The 24,584-nt window shown below is 40.9% G+C and overlaps 3 protein-coding genes and 1 non-coding gene across 6 annotated transcripts in view; 2 read left to right on the top strand and 2 right to left on the bottom strand.

Moving 5' to 3' along the window:
- Positions 1-1,935, bottom strand: part of LOC118404236 (14-3-3 protein gamma-like) — a 3,016-nt gene extending 1,081 nt beyond the window's left edge. Inside the window, exons 1-3 of the mRNA XM_035803273.1 lie at positions 1,803-1,935; positions 1,188-1,259; positions 241-374 (exon numbers count right to left, since the gene is read on the bottom strand). Of these exons, the coding sequence (XP_035659166.1) occupies positions 241-374; positions 1,188-1,226 (173 nt within the window). The 5' untranslated portion in view covers positions 1,227-1,259; positions 1,803-1,935. The remainder of the gene's footprint in view (positions 1-240; positions 375-1,187; positions 1,260-1,802) is intronic.
- Positions 1-2,789, top strand: part of LOC118404235 (lipid droplet-associated hydrolase-like) — a 7,540-nt gene extending 4,751 nt beyond the window's left edge. Inside the window, exon 5 of the mRNA XM_035803272.1 lies at positions 2,488-2,789. Within this exon, the coding sequence (XP_035659165.1) occupies positions 2,488-2,622 (135 nt within the window). The 3' untranslated portion in view covers positions 2,623-2,789. The remainder of the gene's footprint in view (positions 1-2,487) is intronic.
- The window catches only part of LOC118404231 (xanthine dehydrogenase/oxidase-like), a 64,849-nt gene extending 40,735 nt beyond the window's left edge, over positions 1-24,114 (top strand). For 2 of the 3 annotated variants that reach the window (XM_035803266.1, XM_035803265.1), the window contains exons 9-28: positions 12,643-12,804; positions 13,334-13,456; positions 13,803-13,901; positions 14,155-14,212; positions 14,510-14,656; positions 15,064-15,253; positions 15,799-15,903; positions 16,259-16,337; positions 16,699-16,813; positions 17,059-17,139; positions 17,743-17,907; positions 18,232-18,290; positions 18,998-19,159; positions 19,516-19,644; positions 19,946-20,079; positions 20,968-21,102; positions 21,405-21,528; positions 22,036-22,132; positions 22,536-22,646; positions 23,233-24,114. In XM_035803266.1, the coding sequence (XP_035659159.1) occupies positions 12,643-12,804; positions 13,334-13,456; positions 13,803-13,901; positions 14,155-14,212; positions 14,510-14,656; positions 15,064-15,253; positions 15,799-15,903; positions 16,259-16,337; positions 16,699-16,813; positions 17,059-17,139; positions 17,743-17,907; positions 18,232-18,290; positions 18,998-19,159; positions 19,516-19,644; positions 19,946-20,079; positions 20,968-21,102; positions 21,405-21,528; positions 22,036-22,132; positions 22,536-22,646; positions 23,233-23,300 (2,343 nt within the window). In that variant the 3' untranslated portion in view covers positions 23,301-24,114. Of the gene's footprint in view, positions 1-10,960; positions 11,038-11,525; positions 11,637-11,778; positions 11,846-12,042; positions 12,141-12,642; positions 12,805-13,333; positions 13,457-13,802; positions 13,902-14,154; positions 14,213-14,509; positions 14,657-15,063; positions 15,254-15,798; positions 15,904-16,258; positions 16,338-16,698; positions 16,814-17,058; positions 17,140-17,742; positions 17,908-18,231; positions 18,291-18,997; positions 19,160-19,515; positions 19,645-19,945; positions 20,080-20,967; positions 21,103-21,404; positions 21,529-22,035; positions 22,133-22,535; positions 22,647-23,232 lie in introns of those variants that run through there. The other variant, XM_035803267.1, reaches the window with a different exon arrangement.
- Positions 20,300-20,370, bottom strand: Trnag-ccc. Its single transcript has one exon. It is a non-coding gene; the product is annotated as a tRNA-Gly (tRNA).
- Positions 24,115-24,584: the final 470 nt, after the last annotated feature.

The raw sequence follows: 24,584 nt of genomic DNA on the forward strand, positions 1-24,584 counted from the left end.
TAACAGCTACACATTGATATGAAAATTCCACTTTTCATTAAGTTATCTTGAGTTGGTTGTAAATAGCGGTGACTTACGAACGAACGTTTAGTTAGTTAAGTTGACCAATGATTTCATTTTTATCAGTTGTTGTACTGTTGTGTTATTTTTTGTTGGGGTCTCCCCGGCCCCCAGGAGGCATTGAAAAACGCCAGTAGGCGATGTTTACTTTCCTGGTTCAATAGATAAACTGAAACTGACCTCCGGGAGCTCGCCTTGTTCTTGTAGGCCACGGACAGAAGGTTCCTCTCCTCTTGCTGTAGTATCCCGCCCATCTCCACTACCTCCTTCATGCACAGCGCCATGTCGTGCCACCGCTCTGTTTGTTCCCACAGCTGGAATGATAACAATTATGACAGATTATATCAGAGATGGCAAACTTCACCCCCTTCACATATCCCCAGTGCTGCTAATGTTTTCTGGTGTACCATTTAAGCAAAGCCAGATTTTATGTTATCTAAATGAAACATTCCAGTCCCAGTGGCTTCTCAGAAATGACCATTAATGTAAACAACCTCAGTTTTGTCATGGAGATAGCTTTGAAACCAAGCCAGAAAACCTGGTTGAAAACCGTTATTAAAGTTTAGCGAGAAGAATTCTGTGTATTTGATTCATTCACACTCACTCACTCACTCACTCGCGCGCGCGCACACGCACACACACACATATACAACAAAAGCTGGCACATATACGGGCACACACACACACACACACACATACAACACAAGCTGACACACACACACACACACACACACATGGGTCGACAAGACAAAAACAGTACTTCACTTACAAACTGCTTAAGGGGCATTCCTCTCCAGAGTGATTATCGGACCTTCAGGAAGGTACACAAAAAGTTAAAGCTAAGCATCCCTTGGAATTCAGAGATTTGGTCACTTTTATAGACCATTCTGCTCTAAAAAAAGCTACTTTTACACATGGACAAATTGCTACAGAATAACCCACAAACGTTCTGATGACTTTTGTGCACACACAGTCTACTCAAAAAGCCATGTCCTCCCCCACTAGCGCACAATGCATTGGAAGAGTCCTCAGGGGAATTCAAGAACTCGTTTGCAAACATAATTATTTATTCTCTGAGGAATTCTAATACTCGTTTCTGGAGTGGAATGCCCCTTTAAGCTACGTACCTTGGCCAGCGCCACTTTATTTGTCCTTTCTTCAGCCATTGTCGAATCTTCAGTGTTGCTGGTAATACGCAACTGCATTGGAAACAACAACGAACAGCTCAGAAATGTATACATAGAAACGCCATGGTAACACGAAGGCCACCACGGGCCTAACCCTGTTACCTTCAAATACCACAAGGGCACCACTGGCACATTAACGTAAAATACGAGTCTGTCTGAAACACTCGTGTCGACCACAGGTGTGACATAAAAGAACGTACAACATTTAAAAGTTTCTACAAACTACAATACCGCCCCCCCTCCCCCCACTGTTCTGCTTGAGGGGCGTGGCAAACACTCACCAGCTGGTAGCTAGCTAGTCAGAAAATCACCTAAAACTTATAAAAACAAAGTTATGCTAATCGGATTCTGCAAAATAAGACAAACTCAAAACCAAGGCGAACAACACAGCATTTCAACAGTCCTGCTTATCGGCAGGTACTAAGTAAGTTACATATGTCTGTTACATATAAGCTGTAATGACTATCGACGAGGGTTAAACGTCGATCGGAACTGTATCGCAAATGCCGACCGAAAACACAAGGATGACGAATAACAAACGTTAAAGGCACTTACATGTAGAAAAATGAACACAACACAGCTGACTGATGTCACAAAAACCAACCAATTCCCTACTTATAGGGAGTAGTTCTAATATGGTCAGGACGAGGACTTGCGCCTGGAGGTAAGACTGGAGATTAAAGAATGCAGGAATAATGGTAGGAAGGAGTGGAAGAACCTGTTTGCGCCCTGCAATTATGCAAACTCCAGTAATTATATATGGCTGACGGAATTTGTCCTGAAGTGTCGACTAGCTACAGTCGACTATGTACAGTCTTTGTGTAACTAGTAATTGCAGGTGTGCCATTCCCAAATACCCATGGCCACATCTCGCGAAGAGAGTGTGCGTTCTGACTGATAGGCAGTACGTTGACTTTATTCAAATTGCGACATAACAATACAATGTGCATTTGCATCATGCAAATGTGTAACATTTTGGTAACATGTAGAAATATTTCATGGAAGTATGAGGTCTCAGGACTCTTCCACCAAAAAGCAGTTACTCAAACAACTGTCACTGACGAAAGATGGTGGATGCCCATCTGAAACGTCTGACCGTTTCCAAAATCATACCCAGTTGCTAGAGTTACTGCTTTTTGGTGTATCTTATTACCTGGATGTCTAAACTTCATTGACGTATCTCAGGACTCTTGTTTTCTACTGTTGACTTGTGACAGCTAGTATGTTTTTCTGTCGTTAGGGAGATATCCATTTGTGTGAACGAGGGCTTCAGCACGCGTTCGTTCTGGAGGGGAGTGCAGAGATGGCAGGGATCGTGGCCGGGTGGATAGAGCAAGCCACTGCTGCAGAGGGTGGGAGAGCAATTGATACCTGATGATGACAAGAACTACCCTAAACGAAAACTTGTGCTATTTTTAATGACACACGATATTGTTCTTTTATTGAGTTTTCATAGATAAATAACAGAAAAAGCGGGTGAAACATGCGACGAAAACAGAAATTCAAATCTTGCGTAATATAAATTTTAAGTTTTCCAACGAGAGAAGAGTAACGTTAATAACATAAATTCAAATATGACAATACTGAAATAACACGATGAATAGAATATCAGCTGCATAACTTTAAGGTTTTCTTTATTATTCGACAGAACAAAAAGTGAATTATTCAAATAAAGGAGGTGGTCAATAAGACATAAATGATAATACTGATTCAGGATGTACGTTGTACTATGCTGTAGAAATTGTATACCTGGTAGAGCCACTAGAGGTTACTTTCTCGCCAAATAACAGTATACGAGATTCGACCTGCTAACTGCGGGGGTGCCGTAAGATCCGGAGGGGTATTTCAAACTGCCCCTTCTTTGATCAAGAAAGAAAGGAGCTTTTTAAAGAGGCCACCAAATCCCACCCTTATCTCCCCACGTTTACAGACGAAAATATATATCTTCTTAGCATCACAAAACTCACACATTATCGAAAGGTGGGATCCTTCGTCTTCTACTGCCTCCGAAGAAATCAAACCCAATAGCTAAGTTTTTGTTTTGTTTTTTGCTTTGCTTAGTTTAGTTTACTTGAATTTATCACTAGAGTGAGTCGCTTACTAATGTATACTGTTTACTGTTTGTCTGTCACATTTTGACACTTGCAATTAGCCCTCGAGCAAGAACTTGCAATAACACTTTCAACTTATACACACCGGGGTCGGTGCTGTATGTGGGCGTGGCCTAAAACCAATCAGACTGCTCCCTCCCCACCGCCGACCTTGTTTTGACAGTGAAATAAGAAGGACAAGGTCAGGGGTAAGTCCTGAATGTTTGGGGTTCAAGGGGTACAAACAACATGGCGGCTCTGTGATATGGCGAGAGCTGAGCTTGAACACACGTCTAGCCTCGACGACTTCTGCGAGCAACAGGTAGTAGTTAGCCTCTGCCTTTATTATAGTGGTATAATATAGTGGAAATCGGACAAATAGAGTCACAATAGTCGCTAGGGGAGTCAATAACGGTGAGGAAATAACTCCTCTGGCCGGCCTACTCCCCTAGCGTACAACTAGTATTGTCACTCTAATGGCCACTGAACCGCGGAGTCTTGTAGAAGCTAGGTAATATAGTATTGGATAACAAGATACTTTGTAAACTATTCTTCAAGACCGTCCGTCATTTTCCTCTGGGCTGGTTCTGTTATACCCCCCTCACATGTAGCGAAAATCGGTCGGGCGACTAGTCTGCGAGGTCTAAATTACGAGGTTGCATAACTCTGACGGGAAGGGGGGGGGGGTGACTCTGCCATTTCTTCGTCAGCGTCAGGGTCATGCCTCCTCGTATTTTTAGACCTCGCAGACTCGTCGTCCAATCGATTTTCGCTACATGTGAGAGGGGTATTACGCAACTCAGGTTAGTGTCGCTGTTTACACAAATTTAGTATCCACACATTTTTTTCCGTGACGTTTGCCTTGAATTACTATCATTAAGTACTTGTACAAAGAATCTTCTTGTTTTCCATGTACTTACCAACCTGCTGACAGTGTTCACCGTAGATATTGAATTAACGCTGTTTCAACATTTGTTCAGGCACTTACTGAAGCACAATAGATCGCGTGATACCCGCCTCGTCGGTCACGCACACTATTATATAATGATATGGACGTGCACTTTGTGAGGGCTACATGCAACATTGAGTAGGGACTGAAGTCATGAACCGTTTTGTTGATATCTTTTTTGTCCGCGAGACATCAACAAAACGGTACGTAAAAGAAAGTCCGATAAAAACGCCTAAAATATCAAAAAGCAGGAGCCTAACCTCTGCTTGGATAGTAGACGTACGTTACATAAACACAAACAGGGTCAGGACCCGAACCAGTGGTGGGTCTATGACGTCATTTGCACGGTAACTTGACAGGTGAGTTGTCATTTAAGACCAATGTGACTCCGCCATGCATAAAGGCTGCAGGCTAGGATTTCTATCGTCGTCGCCTTTTTTGTATCCAGTACAGCTATGAACAGGAAGGGCAACATTTTCGCGAAAAAGCAGAATGTTTTCTCCTCACAGAAAATACTACACTACTAGGTTTGCCCAAAAGCATTGTTAATAAAAAAAGAAGAAGAAAATCATCGAATCATTGCATAATTAATTTCTTTGCGAATGTTATGATTTTGTGCCTAAGTGTTACATAATAATGATGATAATAATATATTACGTAATTTTTATATTTACTGATAATATTACTTGGCGAGGCTATAGGGTGCTTGAACTGTCATCATTTTCTCAACAACTGATCAAAGATTAAAATAAAACATTCACCGAAAAAGGGAAAAAAAATGAAGGAAAGAAAGATTTTCACGAATGCTAAGATGGCACTAAGATGGTATTCCAAAATCGAACTTTGCACACGGATGGTTGATCGGTTGCTGATTACGTCAGCCGGAACCCTTGGCATGGAACCAAACACGCTATGTGCTTACCCACCTGGGCTGCCCTTTTGACCCTATTATCTGTGCTGCATAATAATTATGTATGGCATTTCTACAGGTGTTACTGGTAGACTGGTTTCTTTGTGATCTGGGTCAAAGGTGAGCTTCGATAGACGCGACGGTTTCAACCTTTAAGTAGTGGCCTTCCCAGCACGCCGTCTGACTTTGGTCTGACCAAGGCCACATTTACTGAACTGAAAGCAGCAAGCAGCACTGAGCAGGTGTGGAAGTCCAGCTTTTTCTGTAGAGTCTAAGATTATCATAAAGGTGTGTTAGTAGTCCAGGTATCAACCTTGTTAATTTATAACCGACGAGGACATACAGCGGATGGCACCCGAACTAGTGGTACGTAATGTTCAACAGCTCTTAGTTGCAGATCTAACTGACATGCATATTAATGACATGAAAACATGAATGTAAGTTCATCTGTGAAAACATGATCATCATCGAGGGCAATATCTAGATCGTATCTTTTACTGTAGAAGATGGTTGTTTTTGTGTGAGTCGAAAAGGTTCGAAATGGTCGCAAACGGGCAAAATGTACCCCACCATTGTATATGCCTTGAAGGCATGTTTGCCATGTACTCTTATTGTTTATCCGGCTGCGTGGGGCTTTTTTTGGCCCATAATACACTTTTGCTGGCCATTTCTTTTTGTACTGGGTCGCTGATTGCTGGTCTTCTCTGACTGCCGGCCTCGCGAGGCCGGCTGTCAGAGAAGGCCCAAAAAAAGGCCTCAGAGAACCTGCTATGGAGGCTAGGGCTAGTGTATATTGTGTTGGGTGATGGAGGGGCTCAACATTAGAACACGTACGTGATATCAGCGAAAACGTCTTTCAGTGACAAATTTAGTCCAATTTGTTGAATATTCATGTCAATAGGGACTGTTGGGTCTAAGCTTTTCCAGTTTGGGGAAGACGTTGTTCAGTTCCCTTTTTGGCGTAAGAACATGGCTTTCCTTGTGTTGTCTGGTTTTCACATAGCGGATGGATATAGCATAAAGTGGGGTCAAAGGTAGGATTTGTTCAGAACTCACATCTGTTGCTGAATAAGTTCTACAAATACATTTTTCCTTTACAATTGTATTAACTAGACCATTATGACTTCGTAGTGGCCCACAGTTTGGTTAAGGGTTAGCCTAGTTTCAATGTATATTTTTGAATCATTGTCCGTTGACATTGTCACATCTATGCCCCCATGTTTATCATACCATGTACTTGCAATTAGCTTACTGGCACGACCTTACAAATTAACTTTCTTATCAAACATAGTCCCCTATAGCAGGCCCTTACCGACCCTCTGCTAAATTATAACAAGTGATAAATGTAATTATAATAAGGGATCTGATATGATAGTGGCTGACTAAAGCATCAAATGCCAAAGGCAACCATGACCATACTTACTGGCCTGACATTGAGCATCATTAGTAAATACCACTTTTTCACGGTGTTTAAATGTCAAGTTTATTGCACAACGATTGCATCAGGTACAATGTATGGCAAGTAACATGTGTTACTAAGAAGTAAAAACTATCTACAACAGTATACAGCAGTATATTAATCTAATCTAGCATAACAGAAAATATGGCGGCATAGTGTACTTCACCTTAAAATGCTGAGTGGCCACGGTATAAAGTCATCGTTAGGGGTAAGTTTACGAATAAACACAGACCCAATTTTACGACAGAAAGCTACATGGTCAGTTTATAGGTTCAACACTTACTGTTCATAAATATTCTATTCATAATATCTCTATCTTTGGATCAACAACGTTATATTTTCGACAGGCTGACATACAGACGGGACCATGCCTGTTCATTCAGAAACTAATGAGACCAACCAAGAAGAGCTGAGGTTCTGGGTGAATGGGAAATACCATGTTGGTAGGTAATAATGAGATCTTTGCCACAACACTTTCCTTCCATCTGGATCGAAGCATTAGTAAGATTCACAGAATGAGATGTGGGTATCAGGATAGTACATCCTTTACAAGTCCCACACCTCCAGCAAATATGATGGTACAGTTACGTACATAATATCAGCGAAAACGTCTTTCAGGCACAGTCACAAAGCCTCTAGGTCTACTAATAGAAAAATTCATATTTCCCTAACGTTTGACCTCTTTTGACATTACCCTTGTCACTTCTTTTAGTTTTCCACTCGTTATTAAAATAGCATTGACAAAGCAAAAAGACACATGCAAATCATAACAATTTGGAAGCAATTTGATTAGTCTAATATGTAACGTTACAATGTATACTAGCACTATTCACACCTTGAGCTTTGTAAAAGAAAACTAAAACCTTTGTTGAAAATTCTATGTTGAACATCCAAAACATTGACGTTTTGTTATTTGACTAGGCCGTTTTGTACCCGGCATTGCTGTAACGTTATAAGTCAACACTTACGGAAGTTGCTCTTTATACAGTTCTAAACCCTGACCCCTCGATGACCTTGAGCGAATGGCTGAGGTCACAGCGTGGACTGACGGGGACAAAAGTCATGTGTGGGGAAGGAGGGTGTGGCTGCTGTGTTGTCATGGTGACGCATCCCGATCCAGCCAATGGTGGAACACTTTCCTATTCTGTCAACTCAGTAAGTGTTAAATGTACCAGTACTTAAAAAGAGATACTGTTTTGTAAAGTGTCTTCACGTTAGTGAAAGAAAGCAACATCAAAGCCAAATCTCCCAAATGTTAAGCATGAAGGTAGCACATGTAAAATTTCAAAATTCAAGAAGCCTACAATCAGGCTATGGACTCTATCTAGTAGTATCGTAACACCGCAACACGTTATAAAGTACTAGCTAAACTCTTGTAATACACAGAAAGGGTACAAATATTTGTAACTCAAAAGTTGTTAATTGTTTATACTTAAAATGTAAAACACTTTTTTTTTCTTTCTGCCCCCTCCCAGTGCCTGTGCCCCCTGTGCAGTGTGGAGGGCTGGACCATCACCACAGTGGAGGGGCTGGGCGGACAGAAGGCCGGCTTCCACCCCATCCAGCGCCGCCTAGCGGACTTCAACGGAAGTCAGTGTGGCTACTGCAGCCCTGGCATGGTGGTCAACATGTACGGGTGAGTAAATAGCAGGCTTTTCACTTACCCTCAGACGTAAAAACATTTCCGTACACAGAAGAGGAAAGGTGTTTCTACATGTACAAAATTGCTATATCATAGGGAAGGCCAATGATCACAAACTCAGCTTTGTTGTCGTCCCTTCTCCAGCCTGCTGAGTAAGAAGCCACAGCCCAGCCAACAGGAGGTGGAGAATCACTTTGATGGACACATCTGCAGATGTACAGGTTAGGGGTAGAGAATATACATTCACGATGCAGGCCATATGACATATTGATCAACAAAAAAAGTTCAATCATCTGACGAATTTGTAGATGTTATTTGAACACACTCCCACACAGGGTTGACTCTGGCGGCAATGCTTTAATATCGTAAGGCATTGCCGCTAGAGTCAATCCTATGTGGGAGGGTATTTGACCAAAACTTTGTAACATCGTTATATACTAGTATGCAGCTATTGCAAGTTCTCCCTTTGGAACAAAATAATTTGAAAGTGTGGATGTCATCAGGTATGTTTACAACATATGTTTATAACCCTCAGGTTACAGACCTATCCTGGACGCCATGAAGTCATTTTCAGCTGATGCGGATCCAGAAAAGGGCGGCTGCATCGACATCGAGGTTCTTGTTCACATTAATCGTCTTTGTCAGTACATGAAATATCGTATACACGATAATGATATATATTCCAGAAAGGCTCATTCTGAAATAAGACGTATCGTTGATTGAGACCTCTGGTAAATTTGCTTCTCGTAGTTGAACGACATCCCACCGGGTGTTGAGTGAATGGTGGCAGGGTTAGAAAGCTGTTGAGCCAAATATTCTTAGCCACTACAAGGCTCCACCTGTCGCTGTAACATAGTAAAAAGGATAGACAAATTGAGAGATAACACACCAGAGGAATTAGTCGAAAAAAAACTACTAACTTCTCTGATGTGTTATTTGTCTATTTGTTCAATATTTTACTATTTTTCAAGCACTTAAGTGACATATGGAGCCTGTTAGAAGCTAAGAAAATTTAACAAAAATTTGATGTCTAATGTAAAGTTTCTGTGGACAGGATCTAAGCAAACATCTCTGCCCCACTACTGGGGAAGTATGTAACGGTGCCGCTGTGAACGGCGTGATCGGCACACGCTCCCTGAGGTGTGGCCAAAATGGAGTGGTCTGGTACCGTCCCATCACTCTGGACCAGCTGTACAGCCTGTTGGAACAGCATGGAACCGGTCAGGACCGGTACAAACTGGTCTGTGGGAACACTGCTGCAGGTGATGATATGAAATAAAATTGAGGTTCCATAGTGAGAAAGTTTTCATTGATAAAGGTTTCAGGAATAAGGTTCACTAGAGTGACAAGATCTAACCAGAAATCGTACAAAAATTCGAACATAATTACAAAACCTATGTCTTCCAGGTGTGTACAAGGATGATGGACCCTACACCTGCCTTATCGACATCAAAGCTGTTCCCGACCTGCACACCTGTCAGGTAAGACATTTGTAGTTTGGGAGACTTAAACTTAGACCTAAAGATTCTAAGCATCTTCTAAAGTATCTCAAAGCGTCTCAAGATCTTCATTGTTTTGGGGATGTACTGGATTATGACATCAGTGAACAATTGATCAAAGTGATTTTTCCCTCATCAGGCTGGTCCGCCATTGGTTGTTGGTTCTGCTGTGAGCCTGTCCACCTTGGTTGATCTGCTACAATCCGGTTCGGACCAGTCTCCATTCTACAGCGTGCTGGCGGAACACCTACGTAAGGTCGCCAACGTGTCAGTCAGGAACGTAAGTACAATTTATGATAGTGTAATTCCACAACTTATTTTGCATATCTAATTTGATTAGATTTAATTAAAACACATAAAACATTAAAAAGTGCATAAACACAATACACATTCTCGCTGCATCTTCGTCTGTTCGCACCCATGGCTGTAGTCTTCAGCAGAGTCAAATTACCAATTAGAACACGTGACCTTGCGGTATTTGAAAAAAAAATCATTTTCAGGTTGGCAGCTGGGCAGGAAATCTGATGATGAAACACGCTCACCCAGAATTCCCTTCTGATGTCTTCACTATCATGGAGGCTGCGGGGGCAAAGGTCACGTTAGGTAGGAGAAGTTGTATTTTTCTGTCTTCCCTAAGAATATAGCTGTTGCAGTATGTTAATGTTTTTTTCTGTCTCTATTTCAATTTTGAAATATGCAACGAAAAGCATCTACCAAAGGGCTAGAAACTTGAAATACAAAGAAAATAAATATAAAACTGCGATACAATCAGGTACAAAATATAAAACCGTGTATACGCAGACATCTTTGCACTTAAGCTTGTTCTTTGACTTAAGAAGAATAATTTGTTGGCTTGAGTTAGATCCTTCTTTTGTTTGTAATTGAGCAGATCAAAACTGTTTTACCGTTCTTGTTTTAAAAGGTTGGAGGGATGAATCCCAGATAATGAGCCTCACTGACTTTCTGACAACTAACACAAGCGATAAGGTAAGCAACGTAATAATTACTTACATGTATAAGAAACCTTTGCTTGTGAATTTGGGCACAATGAGAACTTTTTGCTCGTTATTGAAGCATGAATTTACTAAATTGTCTATCTAATAAAAAGGAAGATTCAGTTTTGCACAATGTTTTGTATATTACTACCCCGCGTTTTTCTCCAGGTGATTCATTCGTTAGAGATTCCCTCTGGATCTCCGGATGAAATCTTCCAGACTTACAAAGTCGCTCCTCGAACACAGGTTAGTCCTACAATATTTAAATTTGTTCATTTTTTTTATTTCTGATCATGTTGAATTTCAATGGCCGAGTGGGTAGAGTGTTTGCCTTACATTCGGTATTAGGCCGTGAGTTCGGTCCCAGGCAGGCCGAATCATACCAAGCTTAGTTTTAGATAATACTTTAAAAAGTCTACCTAGCATTTAAGGAAGAGTTTAATAATTGATAATGGTAATTTAACATACAGACGGTAAACTAGTCCCTTAATGTAGTGATTGCGCAAAGTTGTGTGGACCAATGGCTATTACAAACTCAGATGGGCGCTACCATCTAAATCGGGAAGAACTTTTGACTAGATTAACATGTAAGCAAATACATTGTGGTTGTAATTTCATGAGTGGTCGAACTGTAATTTTATAATATGTGCAGTTACTTCCAGTTGACACTTGTGAATGATAAGTAATAGGGGTAGCTAATAAACGATTGTAAAATATTGTCTGTACCCTGACAGAACGCCCATGCCTATATCAACGCTGGCTTCAGGATGTCTGTCGACCGTCAGACTGACCTGACAGTTGTCGCAAAACCGTCCATTGTGTTTGGGGGCGTCAACAAGAACTTGGTAATGTCCAAAAAACACATGTACCGATATTTTGAAATTCCTTATGCAAGGTATTTAAAAACTTCACGTGTTTGCTTCATTATGATAACTTTGATAATTTTGTTAGACTTGACGTGGAATAACGCTTGTATCTCAATTTCAGGTACATGCTTCGGCAACTGAAGATTTCATGGTTGGAAAGAAGCTCACCGATGCTGAAACCCTTAAAGGTAATAACTGAGTCAAAAAATGTGCGTCTACAACGAACTTCTTATTTGTAGTGCTGCTCTGTTTCAGTGATGTAGTCAGCAAGCTCAAACATTTTGTCATCCAACTTCAGACACTAGTCAACCAGCTTTAGACTTTTATTCAGCTAGCTTTAGACAAAGATAGAATTAACAAGCAACTTTTCTTTTTTCCACACCAGGAGCCTATGCCATGTTGGAAGCTGAACTGCAGCCGGACGATTCTGCTTTCCAGTCTGTACAGTACACCAAACAGCTGGCAATGGGACTGTTCTATAAGGTCTTGTGTTGGTCTAGATTGTCTAGTTGATTCATTAGTAAATAAAACTGACAAACTGCATTTGTAATGAATAAATGATTCAAATTTATTGATAAAAGTCATTAACGACCGTAGCCCAGTACCTTCTAGTGCTTTTTGGAAATGACACACAGTAGACCTGATATGCAAAATGTCCATGAATGATGGATTAACTCTGCAAGACTGACATGCGGCGAGGATGATGATGGTGATGATGATGATGCAAGATGGTTTTACTACTACCATCATCCTCAATACATCGTCTTGAATCAGATCAAATGTTGAAATTGAAATGATAAACAAAGCTTACCCATTCAGTTGGGAGTGAAAGAGTCAGTGAGTACTAGACTTAAACATGTACGTCTACTAGTGAAGTACCATCATCCAAAACTGAGCTTATCGGGTACATCGTATATAAGGTTATAATCACATAAAATGTATATGCCAAAATTGATAAAATGATAGACAAAATCTGTCCCTTCAGTTCTACCTATCAGCTGTTGGGAGAGACCACCTAACTGAGCCGGTCCGTTCCGCCCTGGAGCCCCTGGTGCGGCCGGTGTCCCGCGGGGAGCAGCACTTCCAGACTAAGGAGTCGGAGTGGCCCCTCAGGAAACCCGTGCCTAAAACTTCAGCCAGGGTCCAGGTGAGTTGGGCTTGGCGTTAAGCTACTTCGTGACTCCACCTTATGGTATAGAAAAACATCATGTCGCCAATTCTACCTCTGATCGAAGTTTAAGCATATGTTTCTGCAGATCTAACAGAAAGTTTGGCCTTAACTGGCAATCTTAAATATTTGAAAATCAAAGAATTTGTATGTGCTTTATGATCTACATATAGACGGCTTTATGATAATGTTCTTTTGTGTAGAAAAAGAAGCCTTAATAGTTTTGAATCAACTTCATTTCGAAGTCATCTTTGTTCCTGTAAAAGCTTTGATGGCAAACAGGAAAGTCTAGGAAGATAGGAGAATGTAAAAGTAGATAGTAACTAGACCAAGGAGCCGATATCGACTTCCAGTGACCTTTGCCCCTGTGCTCACGTCACACATTCGGAGGGTGACATAGAAATTGGGTGCTCATTCACTCTTCGATTCTTAATTCTTAATATCGGATAGATGAGCTGATAGCTAAGTTTCTATCCAACTTATTGCATGGATTTTGTATATACCACAGGCATCAGGAGAGGCTATGTACACCAACGACCTGCCTCAAACCTCCGGTGAAGTCTGTGCCGCACTCGTGACTTCAACCGTGGCCAACTGCAAAGTGGGAACCCTGGACTTTTCACAAGCCATGGTAGATACAAAATATATATTGAGAAAAGATTCTTCACTGCTTGAATATGGACCAAATGAAAATACGACGAGAACGCGTGGTTTTTGAAAATTATTGTATTAAGGTATTGTTTAGAGACCAAATATGTGCTCTATTTTGGTAGAACGTATTCAATGGTTCTTTGCAATATGTGATTTTCCTAATGTTAGCCTATGGTTGTAGTACCCTTGTGTATCCTCGTTTTTTGTTTCTTTTGTTTTGAAATATATTATTATTGTTATGTTTTATGATTAGTAATAGGTGCCCAAGGTATCGTTGTTGCATAAGTCTACATATGAACTGTTTCAATTGTCTGTTTTATTTTCAGGAAATGCCAGGAGCGATCACCTGTCTAACAGCGAAGGATATCAAAGGAGAAAACAACTATAACGTGCCGTTCTTGGCTCCAGTGACTCCCAAAATCGAGGTTTCTACATGACTCATATTCTTAAGTCTATAAAAGAATGTCATCAAACCTCAGGTAAAGAATGTAGAAAGACAAACATTAATAAACAACGTATGTAAATGATTATCAACCATTGACATGCAAGTAAGGTCAAAAATCTAAAAAAAACATTAAGTGATAGATAGAGTCCGACATAGTTTCTAATGTCAAAGAACAGTTCCTAATTTCAGTAGCAAAAACAAACCCAATACTATCTTGTCTCATATCATTGCAGGTTCTCTCCAGTGGCGAAATACTACATGCTGGTCAACCATTGGCTGTTGTCATTGCAGGTACTGAACACTTTCTCTAATCACAAACATAGTCGAAAGGGTTAGATACACAGGCTTTTCGTTGACTTCTTGATATGATAATTGGAATCCCCAAGCCACTTTCTTGGCGAGTACTTAATTGGATCATTAAGCAATCAATTATGGAACGTTCGTGCGCTCTACAGACGTCCATGTAGTAGTAAGAGTAACCCAACATGGTGCAGAAAACGTCAAATGCAAAATCCTGTATTGTCTTAAAGTTTTGTGACTCGATTCGTAGTGCTGGTAAACACGTGATGTTCGCTGTGTTTATTCCAGACACCCAGTCCCATGCTGATGCCATGGCTCAGGCTGTGAAGGTGACCTACACTGACCTGAAGCCCCCCATCCTCACCATCCAAGATGCCATAGCTGCCGAATCGTTCCACTACCCTGTCTTCGAGTTGGTGAAGGGGGATCCCAAAGGTTACATGTTTTAATTTATCGGGTTAGGAATCAAACCAAGCCAGCAAGGAGCAAATGCGAATACGTATATCAAGAAAAATCGAAAAGAATGCCTCCACTTTCAGATCCCTACCAACTTGCATAAATTCCTTTAGTAGTACTCATTTCATGGTTTTATACCAACTTACATTAGCTTTCATGCTAATTTCTTCGGTAGAGTTATTGATAATGCTAGTGATATTACTAGTGCAGCGTTATATTACCACTCCGGTGTATTTGTCTGTCTCTACTCGTGGACTGTAACGTTAATATCAGCAACGCTGACTGAGAGTCTGTGTAATGTACTTTGTCAAATTTGCTAATAAATGAATAGATAAATAAATTCCTTTGACCATAAAGTCTGACAGAAACATTCTCTTTATCACCAGGCGCCTTGGCTGCTGCACCTCATCGCATCTCAGGCGAGGTCTCATGTGATTCCCAGCACCACTTCTACATGGAGACACAGGCGTGCCGCTGCGCCCCCTTGGAGGATGGGATGGAAGTACAGTCTGCCACCCAGGCTACAGACTTTGTTCAGAATTCTGTAGCACAGGCGACTGGCATCTCTGCGCACAGGTGAGAAATGGAACGACAGAAAAATATCAACTCTACTGTACGTTATGTTTTAATGTCCCGAAGTCCAGGAAGATTAGCTACCTACAAATTATGTATGATAGCTTATGGGCTAAATGAAGTATCCAAGTATCCAAAGCCTATCTTACTGTTGAAATAATGTTACGAAAGAAACAATAATAAAGATAATTTGTCCATCATAATGACCGTATTCAAATCCTTTTCCAGTTGGTTGAGTAACTTTTGGCGATTCATATTACCTGGATATCTAACCTTCATCGACGTATAGACAATGCTTTTTTTGTCGTATCCTTCATCAATAATGCCCGTTACATCGATGAAGGTTAGACATCCAGGTAATAAGATACGCCAAGTAGCAAGCATTCAAGCAATTAGATTATAATTTTGGAAACGGTCAGACGTTTCAGATAACTTCCGTTATCTTTCCACAGTGACACCCGTCAGAGACAATGACGTTACGTCATTTATTAAGCATAATACTAAGGTGGATGTTGAAATACAATGTATTTTATTGCCCATTTCCCCAGACTGTACGTGTCTGTGAAGAGACTTGGCGGAGGGTTTGGAGGGAAGACCCTTGGCTCCCTACTGCCTGCTGCCGCTTGTGCTGTTGCCGCTCAAAATGTCAACAGGTACTTTCTTGTACAACAAGGCACTAGCTATTTTTTATAGTAATCAAGTACTTTGCACATGCTTAGAACAAATTACGGACGGCATACGGATCTACAAGAAATGGAGGTTGGGAACTCACTGTTTAAATCATCTTCATCGCATCGGTTTTTACATTATTACTGCTGCCGCTGAGCTGTAGATGTTTCAGCGTTCTTCCGCCGTATGATTCCAGGCCAATATGATAAATATATCAAAAAGAATTGTTCAGGAAAGATATAAAGTGCGTCATACATTAGAATCATTCCTGTTTCACCTGTTAGATTTTTCAACTAATAACTACGGTAAGTAAAATTTGTCTTTGCCCCCTTTTTTCAGACCCGTTCGTCTGAGCCTGAACCTCGGTACCAACATGGAAGCTATAACGAAGAGAGCCCCATATCTGCTGAAGTATGAGGTAGGTGTGCCTCAGCAGTATGACCACAACTGAGAATATTCCTTCTCTATGAAAAATGAACGAAAACGTTGTACGTAGATACCTCAAGGCATGTTCTGCTCATCCACATTTTGTAGATTTCATGAGTGATTTTCATCAAATTATTAGTCGATCATAAGTCAAGTTTTGTTTTGACATCGACTATCCTCTAAGTGACCTTGACATAGAATCATTTCTGACCAATGAGCTTGCTTCTTTCCTGGGTATTCTCATTGGATAATATTCACTAAAATGTCTTTTATTTGCCAAAAACCTTAAGTTGATAGTCCGTTGTAAGTCCTAGTGTAAGACCCATGATATCGTCTAACTCCTACACTTACAGGCTGGTTTTGATGATGATGGAAAACTGATGGCGGTGGTGTACAATCTGTACGAAGATAACGGGAGCTCACCTCAGTGTGCTTTCATCCCTATTCTACCAGCGTTTACTGACAATGGTAAGAGTACTTGACTTACCCGCACCACCATGGCCACCAGGAAGCTTCTGTCGTGCCTGGCCTCCCCCATGCCGTCAGCCTCCAACTCAGTATCTTTCTTCAAGGGCCGGTCTTCCTGTAGTACACACCAAGGCTTTATTCAAGAATAACTATTTTCATACGAAATAAATGGTGGATGTAGAGTTTGAGATGATCAATACTTTACAGTTCTTCATAACTTTCATTTTGTCCTTTATCGATTTCAGCATACAGCTGCCCGAATTGGCAGTTCACCGGACAAACCTGTAAAACTCACACCGTCCCAACAACAATGACTCGGGCTCCAGGTACGATCATTTTACCGTTATAACATTTAAATGTCCACGTATTTCCGCTTACAGTGGAATATAGACGAATACAATCGCAAATGATTATCTATTGCGACAGATCAGTACATACGTTGACGACTTCATGTGGTACTATTTATTGTTTTTTTTTATTAGTATTTTTTAACACATTCACAAGTAAGCAGTCAACCCTCTGAAATGATACCGCTGTTGATTACGATTATTTGATTGATTGATTGATCGACTGATTCAGCTACAATGTATATTTGTTTGGATTCATGACTCAAGGCAAAGATTATAGGTACTGATGGTTCTGTAACAGTTTCATGTCCATCGGATGCAGCGTTATCTAGAATGTGTACATTGTCAAGTGTATTTTAATTACTTGAAGTTCACCAGAAAACAAGGCTCATAGAGCTACTCATGCGTTTTGGCCTTTGGGTTACAGTACTGGATTCTGAAGACATATATTTGTTTACCTTTTGATGTTTGTGTGAGACTAGTACCTGCGCTGAATGTTACCTCGAAAATTTGGTCTCTTAATTGCTTCGCCTTTCACTAAGAAAATACAGCACATAACAAGTTGTCCCGTTTATTCTATAGGTCTCAGTGCTGTTCACTTCTTCACGGAGCACATCATGGAACACGTCGCGAAGACTCTGAACAAGGACCCGACAGACGTCCGCAGGATCAACATGTTCCAAAACGGGCAGACCACTCTGTCTGGGTACACTCTGGTGGACTGCAACATTACAACACTGTGGGACGGTAGGGCCATCATAGTACTTCTTCTCTGTTCTTTATGCTGGAATTCTCACCTCCAATTGGATTGAAAACTGGGTAAAGTTTCAAGTCATTCTTAACATATAACCATGTGATAATCTTGTGCCCTGAATTAATGTATTGACCAATGGTTGAAATATAGCCGGCTAGCCCAAGTACATCTACTTATTGGACAAAGTATATTGCTAACTAATGTTTTACGTTAAAGATGACGTTTTACAAACAAAGAAAATCCGTTATTTGAAAACAGTTGAGAGCTAAACATAAGGCAAAGATATTGATGTTTACGCAACGTGCTGTCTTCCACAGATCTTTTGGCATCAGCACAATTCAAGCAACGAAAGCAAGAGATAGAAGTCTTCAACAAGGTGAGATTTTGTCTCCTTTAAGTCTTTTCAAGCTAACTCAAATCTAAAGTTGAAGACTAGTTTACCCCTTAAAAATTACTCACTACGGAGCGTTTTCACGTGATGTATAAGGGTTTTGCCATGAAGCTTAAGGCGCCGACGGAGATAGTCCCTTTTTAGTTGATCAAACAAATTTCAAGGGTGTTTTAACACGTAGAAATCTTCTGAACCTCGACTAAGTGTGTACAGCTCACCAAAGAGAATACCAGAGGACTTAGACATAAAAACTAAGCGATTAGATATAAAAGAAACACCTTACCACTACGCTTGAGCTACATGACATCGACATGCAAATGAAGGACTCCAACATAGTTGTCACCAGCTACCTGCTTCATTGATGCGAAAAGAGCTTAGAATTCCGGAAACGCTGTATAGACAGACGTCTGTTTTATAAGATCCATCTTTAATCTATAATTTAACGCCAATTCACCTTTATTCGTGGGGTAACCCAGGTTCGTTGTTTTAAAAAAAAAATGGGTATTTAGAGATTTCAGGTCAACGACGTGGGTTTCAAATGTCACAACTTTCAAGACATTACAATGTGAAACTACCTTCCATCGACTTAACGATCCCCACATACCCTATTTTCATATACAGCGGATATAGGTTTCCCTACGGATAAATGTCAACTAACGTTACATCAAGAACTACATTACGTCTTTTAACAGGAAAACCGTTGGAAGAAGAAAGGACTGTCAGTGGTTCCATGTCGATACTCCGCCTTCCCTGGATTTTTCCGCTTCACAGTGTTTGTAGCGATCTACCACACGGATGGCTCCGTGGTCATCACTCATGGTGGGGTGGAGATGGGACAGGGGATCGATACAAAGGTACAAGGTTTATTGAGGGGTCTGTCGTCTTTATGGGTGGAGATGGAAGTGGGGATCGATACAAAGTTGCAAAGTTTGTAAAAGGAGCTGTCAACTTTTTGGGGTTGGGGATATGACAGCTAGAGGATCGACATAAAGATGCCAAATTTGTAAGAAGTCATTATCCTTGTGGGATCACGATTTGTGATAGAAAAGAGGCTGACAAGATACTTTAGATTAGGTCGCCGTAGACCAGATCAGAAAACGATTGTGGTATCAAGTACCAAATATTGTTTATGCACCGCCCATTGGTTGAAAATGAAAGTATTTTGTGATAAATGCCGAATAAGTATTTGTCACGTCACCGTGAACTCCAGGTATCGCAGGTGGCAGCGGCTACCCTGGGCGTTCCCATGGAAACGATCCACGTCATGTCCACCAACTCCCTCACCAGTCCCAACAGCTCGGACACGGGAGGCAGCGTCACCAGCGAGCTCAACTGTCAGGTACACACAGTTATTATTCCCCAAGCAGAGGTTAGTTCGTGGGAATAGTAGTGCCTTTGAATAAGACCTTTGAATCTCTTTCCGGCCAAAGCAGGGAATGGTATTTACTTCAAGTCTAAATCTTTATTCTACCCCGTTGCTAGTCATCTTGCATCATTTTTGTAAGAAAAAAAGAACGTTTGGACGGACCTAAAAAGGTTAGTAGCAATGATTGTAACGCTAATTACATGTAGTGAGCTATTAACTGCTGCCGAATTATTGTACAATTTTACTGTTTTGGGGGTTGAAATATTGTTTCCAGGGAGTGCTTGAGTGCTGCCGGAGGCTGAATGAACGGATGGACCCCATCAGACAGGAGATGGGCGGGTCTCCAAAATGGGCAGAACTCATCAACATGTGTCACAGGAAGGGGGTGGACCTGTCCGAGAAATACATGTGGGTCCAGATTTAGTTAATCGTTAAAAGATAAAAATCATTACAAATTCATGCCCGGGGGCTCATTGTAGTCATTACAATGAAAAGAACCAATGACAACGAGTCAAGTTAGTTAATTGAATGAATGAAAACAGCATAAGAACTCTTATAACTTCATTGAAAGGTTTGAAATTTCAGTCATTGGATTCGATCGGAAGTTGAATTGACTGGGTAAAAAAAATGCGCCGCCCGGGAATCGAACCCGGGTCGCAAGAATGGGAATCTTGCATGATACCACTACACCAGCGGCGCAGTTGATGACAATGGAATGTACCTGAATTCTAATGAGTTTTGATAATCGTGAAAACATCGACAGAGCCCACGCCGGCAGGGTCTTATCTACCTAGCATGTAAAGATCATCTGTTTAGCAATGTGCACGTGAGTGAATCAATGAGAACGCTGGTGGCTGTCATCCTTACGGTAACAGGTCCTGTCGCCACAATGTCACTTCGCCCATCGGCGTTTTGTACATACAAATAAATGAATGCGCGTACAAAAAGTCGGGAACATGGTGCCATTTTTGGCGGTCGCACGAAGCTGTTAGCACGATAATTTTCATACACCTTGCGGTACAGAGAGAAACACATTTATTTCAAATACGATTTCTAATGCTATTAGACTATCCAGAGAAATAACATTCAAATGTTGCGAACTGACTTAGACCTTTGTGCGTGGCGAAACGACTTACCTTGAGGCGAGGCGAAGAGACTGAGTCGAACAGACATTGTTGTGAAACAACCTGTAACCATTACCTGACGTAATGTTAGAGCTGTTGCTGAACTTCCTATACTTGAAGATTTGATAAGACGGCCGTGCTAGAAATGATAAGATTGTCCACCTGCCTATAGGGAGCATCACCCCCCGAAGTCTCCCCACCCAGCCTACAACAGCTGGGGCGTGACGTGTACGGAGGTGGATATGGACGTCTTGACGGGGGAGCGGGAGATCAGGAGGGCAGACATTCTGTTTGACTGTGGCGAGAGGTGAGCAAGTTCACCTTAATCCGTGGGGTAACCAATATCCGTTGTTTTTAAAAAACGTCATTTTAATAGCGTTATCAAGTCATTGGATGGTGGTTTCAAATTGCACGAACTACAAGTTGCACAGTTCGTCGACTAATTGTGCCCCGGTAAACACACTTCGCAGAGCCTGCTGTCGCTTAAACTGAACATATGCCTTTGTGAAAAGAACGTTTGCTGTTACATGATTTATTTCATTTATTTCCAAGTTATGAGATGAAAGATTTCTAATAGTCAATTTCTCACTTAAGACTTCTACATTACAGTGTGAACCCAGCCCTGGACGTCGGCCAGGTGGAAGGCGCGTTTGTGTTCGGACTGGGATACTGGCTGACGGAGAAGTGTGTGTACGACAAGGACACGGGGAGGCTGCTGACTAACGGAACATGGGTAAAACTTTAAACTTTAAAATCAACACGGTAATTTTGATAATGTTGGCTTCTGCATATTTGTGGCATTAAAGTGCCAAAGATATAGTTGTAACGTTTGAGCATTTGTTCCAACACAACGAAGACACTTCTCATGAATTTTCGGTCGATCTTGCCAACCTTCGCCAAATGTCTTATCCACTGCGCTGTTGTTCCGGTAGTAGCAAGTGTGATGACGTCAAGCCGAGTGAATCAAAGTTAGTGGGAAGACGGGCTCTACCACTGCCATGGTTCAGTTAGTGTTGATGGGCTCTGATGGAACATGGGTAACAAGTTGACACAATATACTCCGTAAATAGTTTCATCAGGTTGGTACGTCATGAGTAAGGAGACTATTTTTACACAACCAGCTGGGAGCAGCGACACCTATGTTGCAGCACAATGTGAATCAGTCAGTCTGTGGACGATGTTTACTAGAGCAGTTCATTGTGTAATTGATATAATCAAAGCGTATGTTCATATTGTACAGGAATACAAGCCTCCGACCACGAAAGACATCCCAGTTGACCTCAGGGTGACCCTGCTGCCTGATGCGCCTAACCCGTACAATGTCATCAGGTCAAAAGGTGGGGAACTTTCTGTGATCTTTTACACTTTTCTTTTAAATTATGTTTACATCATATAAAGTTATACAAAACCTGTCACGTTTTGTTGGATATATGGTATGGCTTTGGTAAAGGAGTCAGTCTATTTTGTAAAAGAGGCCGGCCATTCACATAAAGGCCCATCGACCATCTTTAATGAAAGAAAGTCTTAGAATGGACTTAATGTCCGTCACATATTTGCATTTTTACATTTTGTTTTACATTTCTGTCTTTTGATGGTTATCGGATCAGTCTGTTCAATGGGGTTATAGCATAAGGCTATGACCCTATATCATTAGCCTCCTTAATCTATCGAATCCACAGTTGCTTCTCTCATGGTGTCTTTACGAATAGCTAACCTTAGAACTGACTCCCTCCCCAACAGCTGTAGGAGAGCCGCCCCTGCTGATGTCGTGTTCCGCCCTGTTCGCCCTGAGACAGGCCGTGCAGAGCGCTCGGGAAGACTCTGGCCTCGGGGACGACTTCTTCCGTCTGGGTACGTATGACCTATCCCGGATGCGCTCCATTCCAGAAGCGCTTCTGGGATAGAAGCACATCTGGGATGCAGATCTATCCAGAATGCGCCCCATCCCAAAAGTGCTTCTGGGATAGAGCCCATCTGGGATGCAGGGATCCAGGATGCGCCCATCCCAGAAGCGCTTCTGGGATAGAAGCACATTTGGGATATAACAGGCCCCGCATCCCAGTGATACCACGCTATAGACAGATAACAGCTCACTCCCTCTTACGACATTATAAAGGCTGGCTGATCAATACTGTTGTGTTATCCAAGTATTTGAGGGTAGGGTGATTTGTTAGCTAATGCTTTGTATACAATAACAAAGAAAAAACTAACTAGTTTAGTGATAACTTTTGTTGACACTCGGTAAATGATGTACTGTTAGCTAGTGATGTCTTTAGATAATCTAATGTTCTCTCTATTTCTTTCTTTCTTCATTCAAATACAATCAATATGACAGAGATATCTTGGCAGACAAGATTATACCGGAATAGCGCTACAAAGTTCTAAGCAATTTATCAATTAAGTAATTAATTAATTAATGATAATTTCGTTAATGCAGACGGCCCAGCCACTGTGGAGGTCTGTCACCAACGCTGCCTGGTGGATTCATCCAGTTTCACGCTGTGACGTCAGAATCTTACTCTATAACATTTTACCTCACTCTATGACGCCATGGCACCACTCAATGACGACATGACACCCTTTACCCATTACAGAAATATGCAGACAAAATCTATTTTCTAAATAATAATAGTAACCAAGGTTAGAATTTAGTTCTCTAACAAGTGTACTTTCATTTTGGCCATCAACTTCTCACCTATGTAGATGTAGACAAAAATAGATTAAACTTTAATTTTTTTAAGGTCAAGGGATAGTTGATGTGAGCTGAGGTGAGGAGATTTAATTCTGGAATGGTCTTGAAAAGCAATTAATACAATACATGATAGATTCTGTCAATATTTTAGCGGTGCCTTTTTATTAAGCAATCAAATGAGGCCTAAGAATGTATTCCCATATTGTTCAAAATGTTACTGGAATAGTACTATTAGGTAACTTATATAAAACCATTCCTTTATTGGTCGATATAATATGATAATATTCAGATCACATAAATATAACACATGATCGGTTCCACTGAAGGGTAACAAATGGACAAGGAACTATCCGAAAACTAATATTAGGCTCAAGAAATGACATGGAATACGAAGGTAAAATATTAAGTAACTTTAGGTTCAAAAATCTTAATTATTTGAGTAATATACGTGTAATAGTTAAAGGAGGAGGTATGGGCTACAAAGAAAATATATCTTACTATGCTTATATTCGATTAGAAGTAAGTAACCGTTGGGTACAGTAGTGGGATTGACTTCAAAATGAATTTTTACTGAAAGTGACAGAAAAGTAACAATTGGAACTAGAATAAACATAAGCTAAACATGAACTACTTAGAGTTTCTTCCTTGTGTTTCTTATGCACGAATTGGGTTCTTTAATCGTTATCTAAATGGTGTTATGAATTTTATTGCACAAATAAATGCTCTTTTCTTTCCCATTTATATTTCATAATGTAAAAAAGATATACAGTCAAACCTGTCCAAGACGACCAACCGGGGGACCGGGAAAAATGGTCGATGTGGACAGGTGGTCGCTGAGAAGAGTATTGACTCAAAACATGCCCGATGCATATAATATCAAATACAACACGCACACTGTAAACTGTAAATTTAACCACACACTTTTATCGAGCTTTTATTCGATACAGTGTTTAAAAGCTCAATATTTGTACACTAACGTTTTAGACAGTAAGGGAACTTTGATGCTGTCAGTTCCCATACAAGCCTTTATGCGTCGCTGTGTTCTTGATCGCCATATCTGAAATAACTACGGCGCACCTTTCGAATACGATGACCGG

This window comes from Branchiostoma floridae, chromosome 17 (genome assembly GCF_000003815.2).
Source record: "Branchiostoma floridae strain S238N-H82 chromosome 17, Bfl_VNyyK, whole genome shotgun sequence".
Taxonomy (NCBI): domain Eukaryota; kingdom Metazoa; phylum Chordata; class Leptocardii; order Amphioxiformes; family Branchiostomatidae; genus Branchiostoma; species Branchiostoma floridae.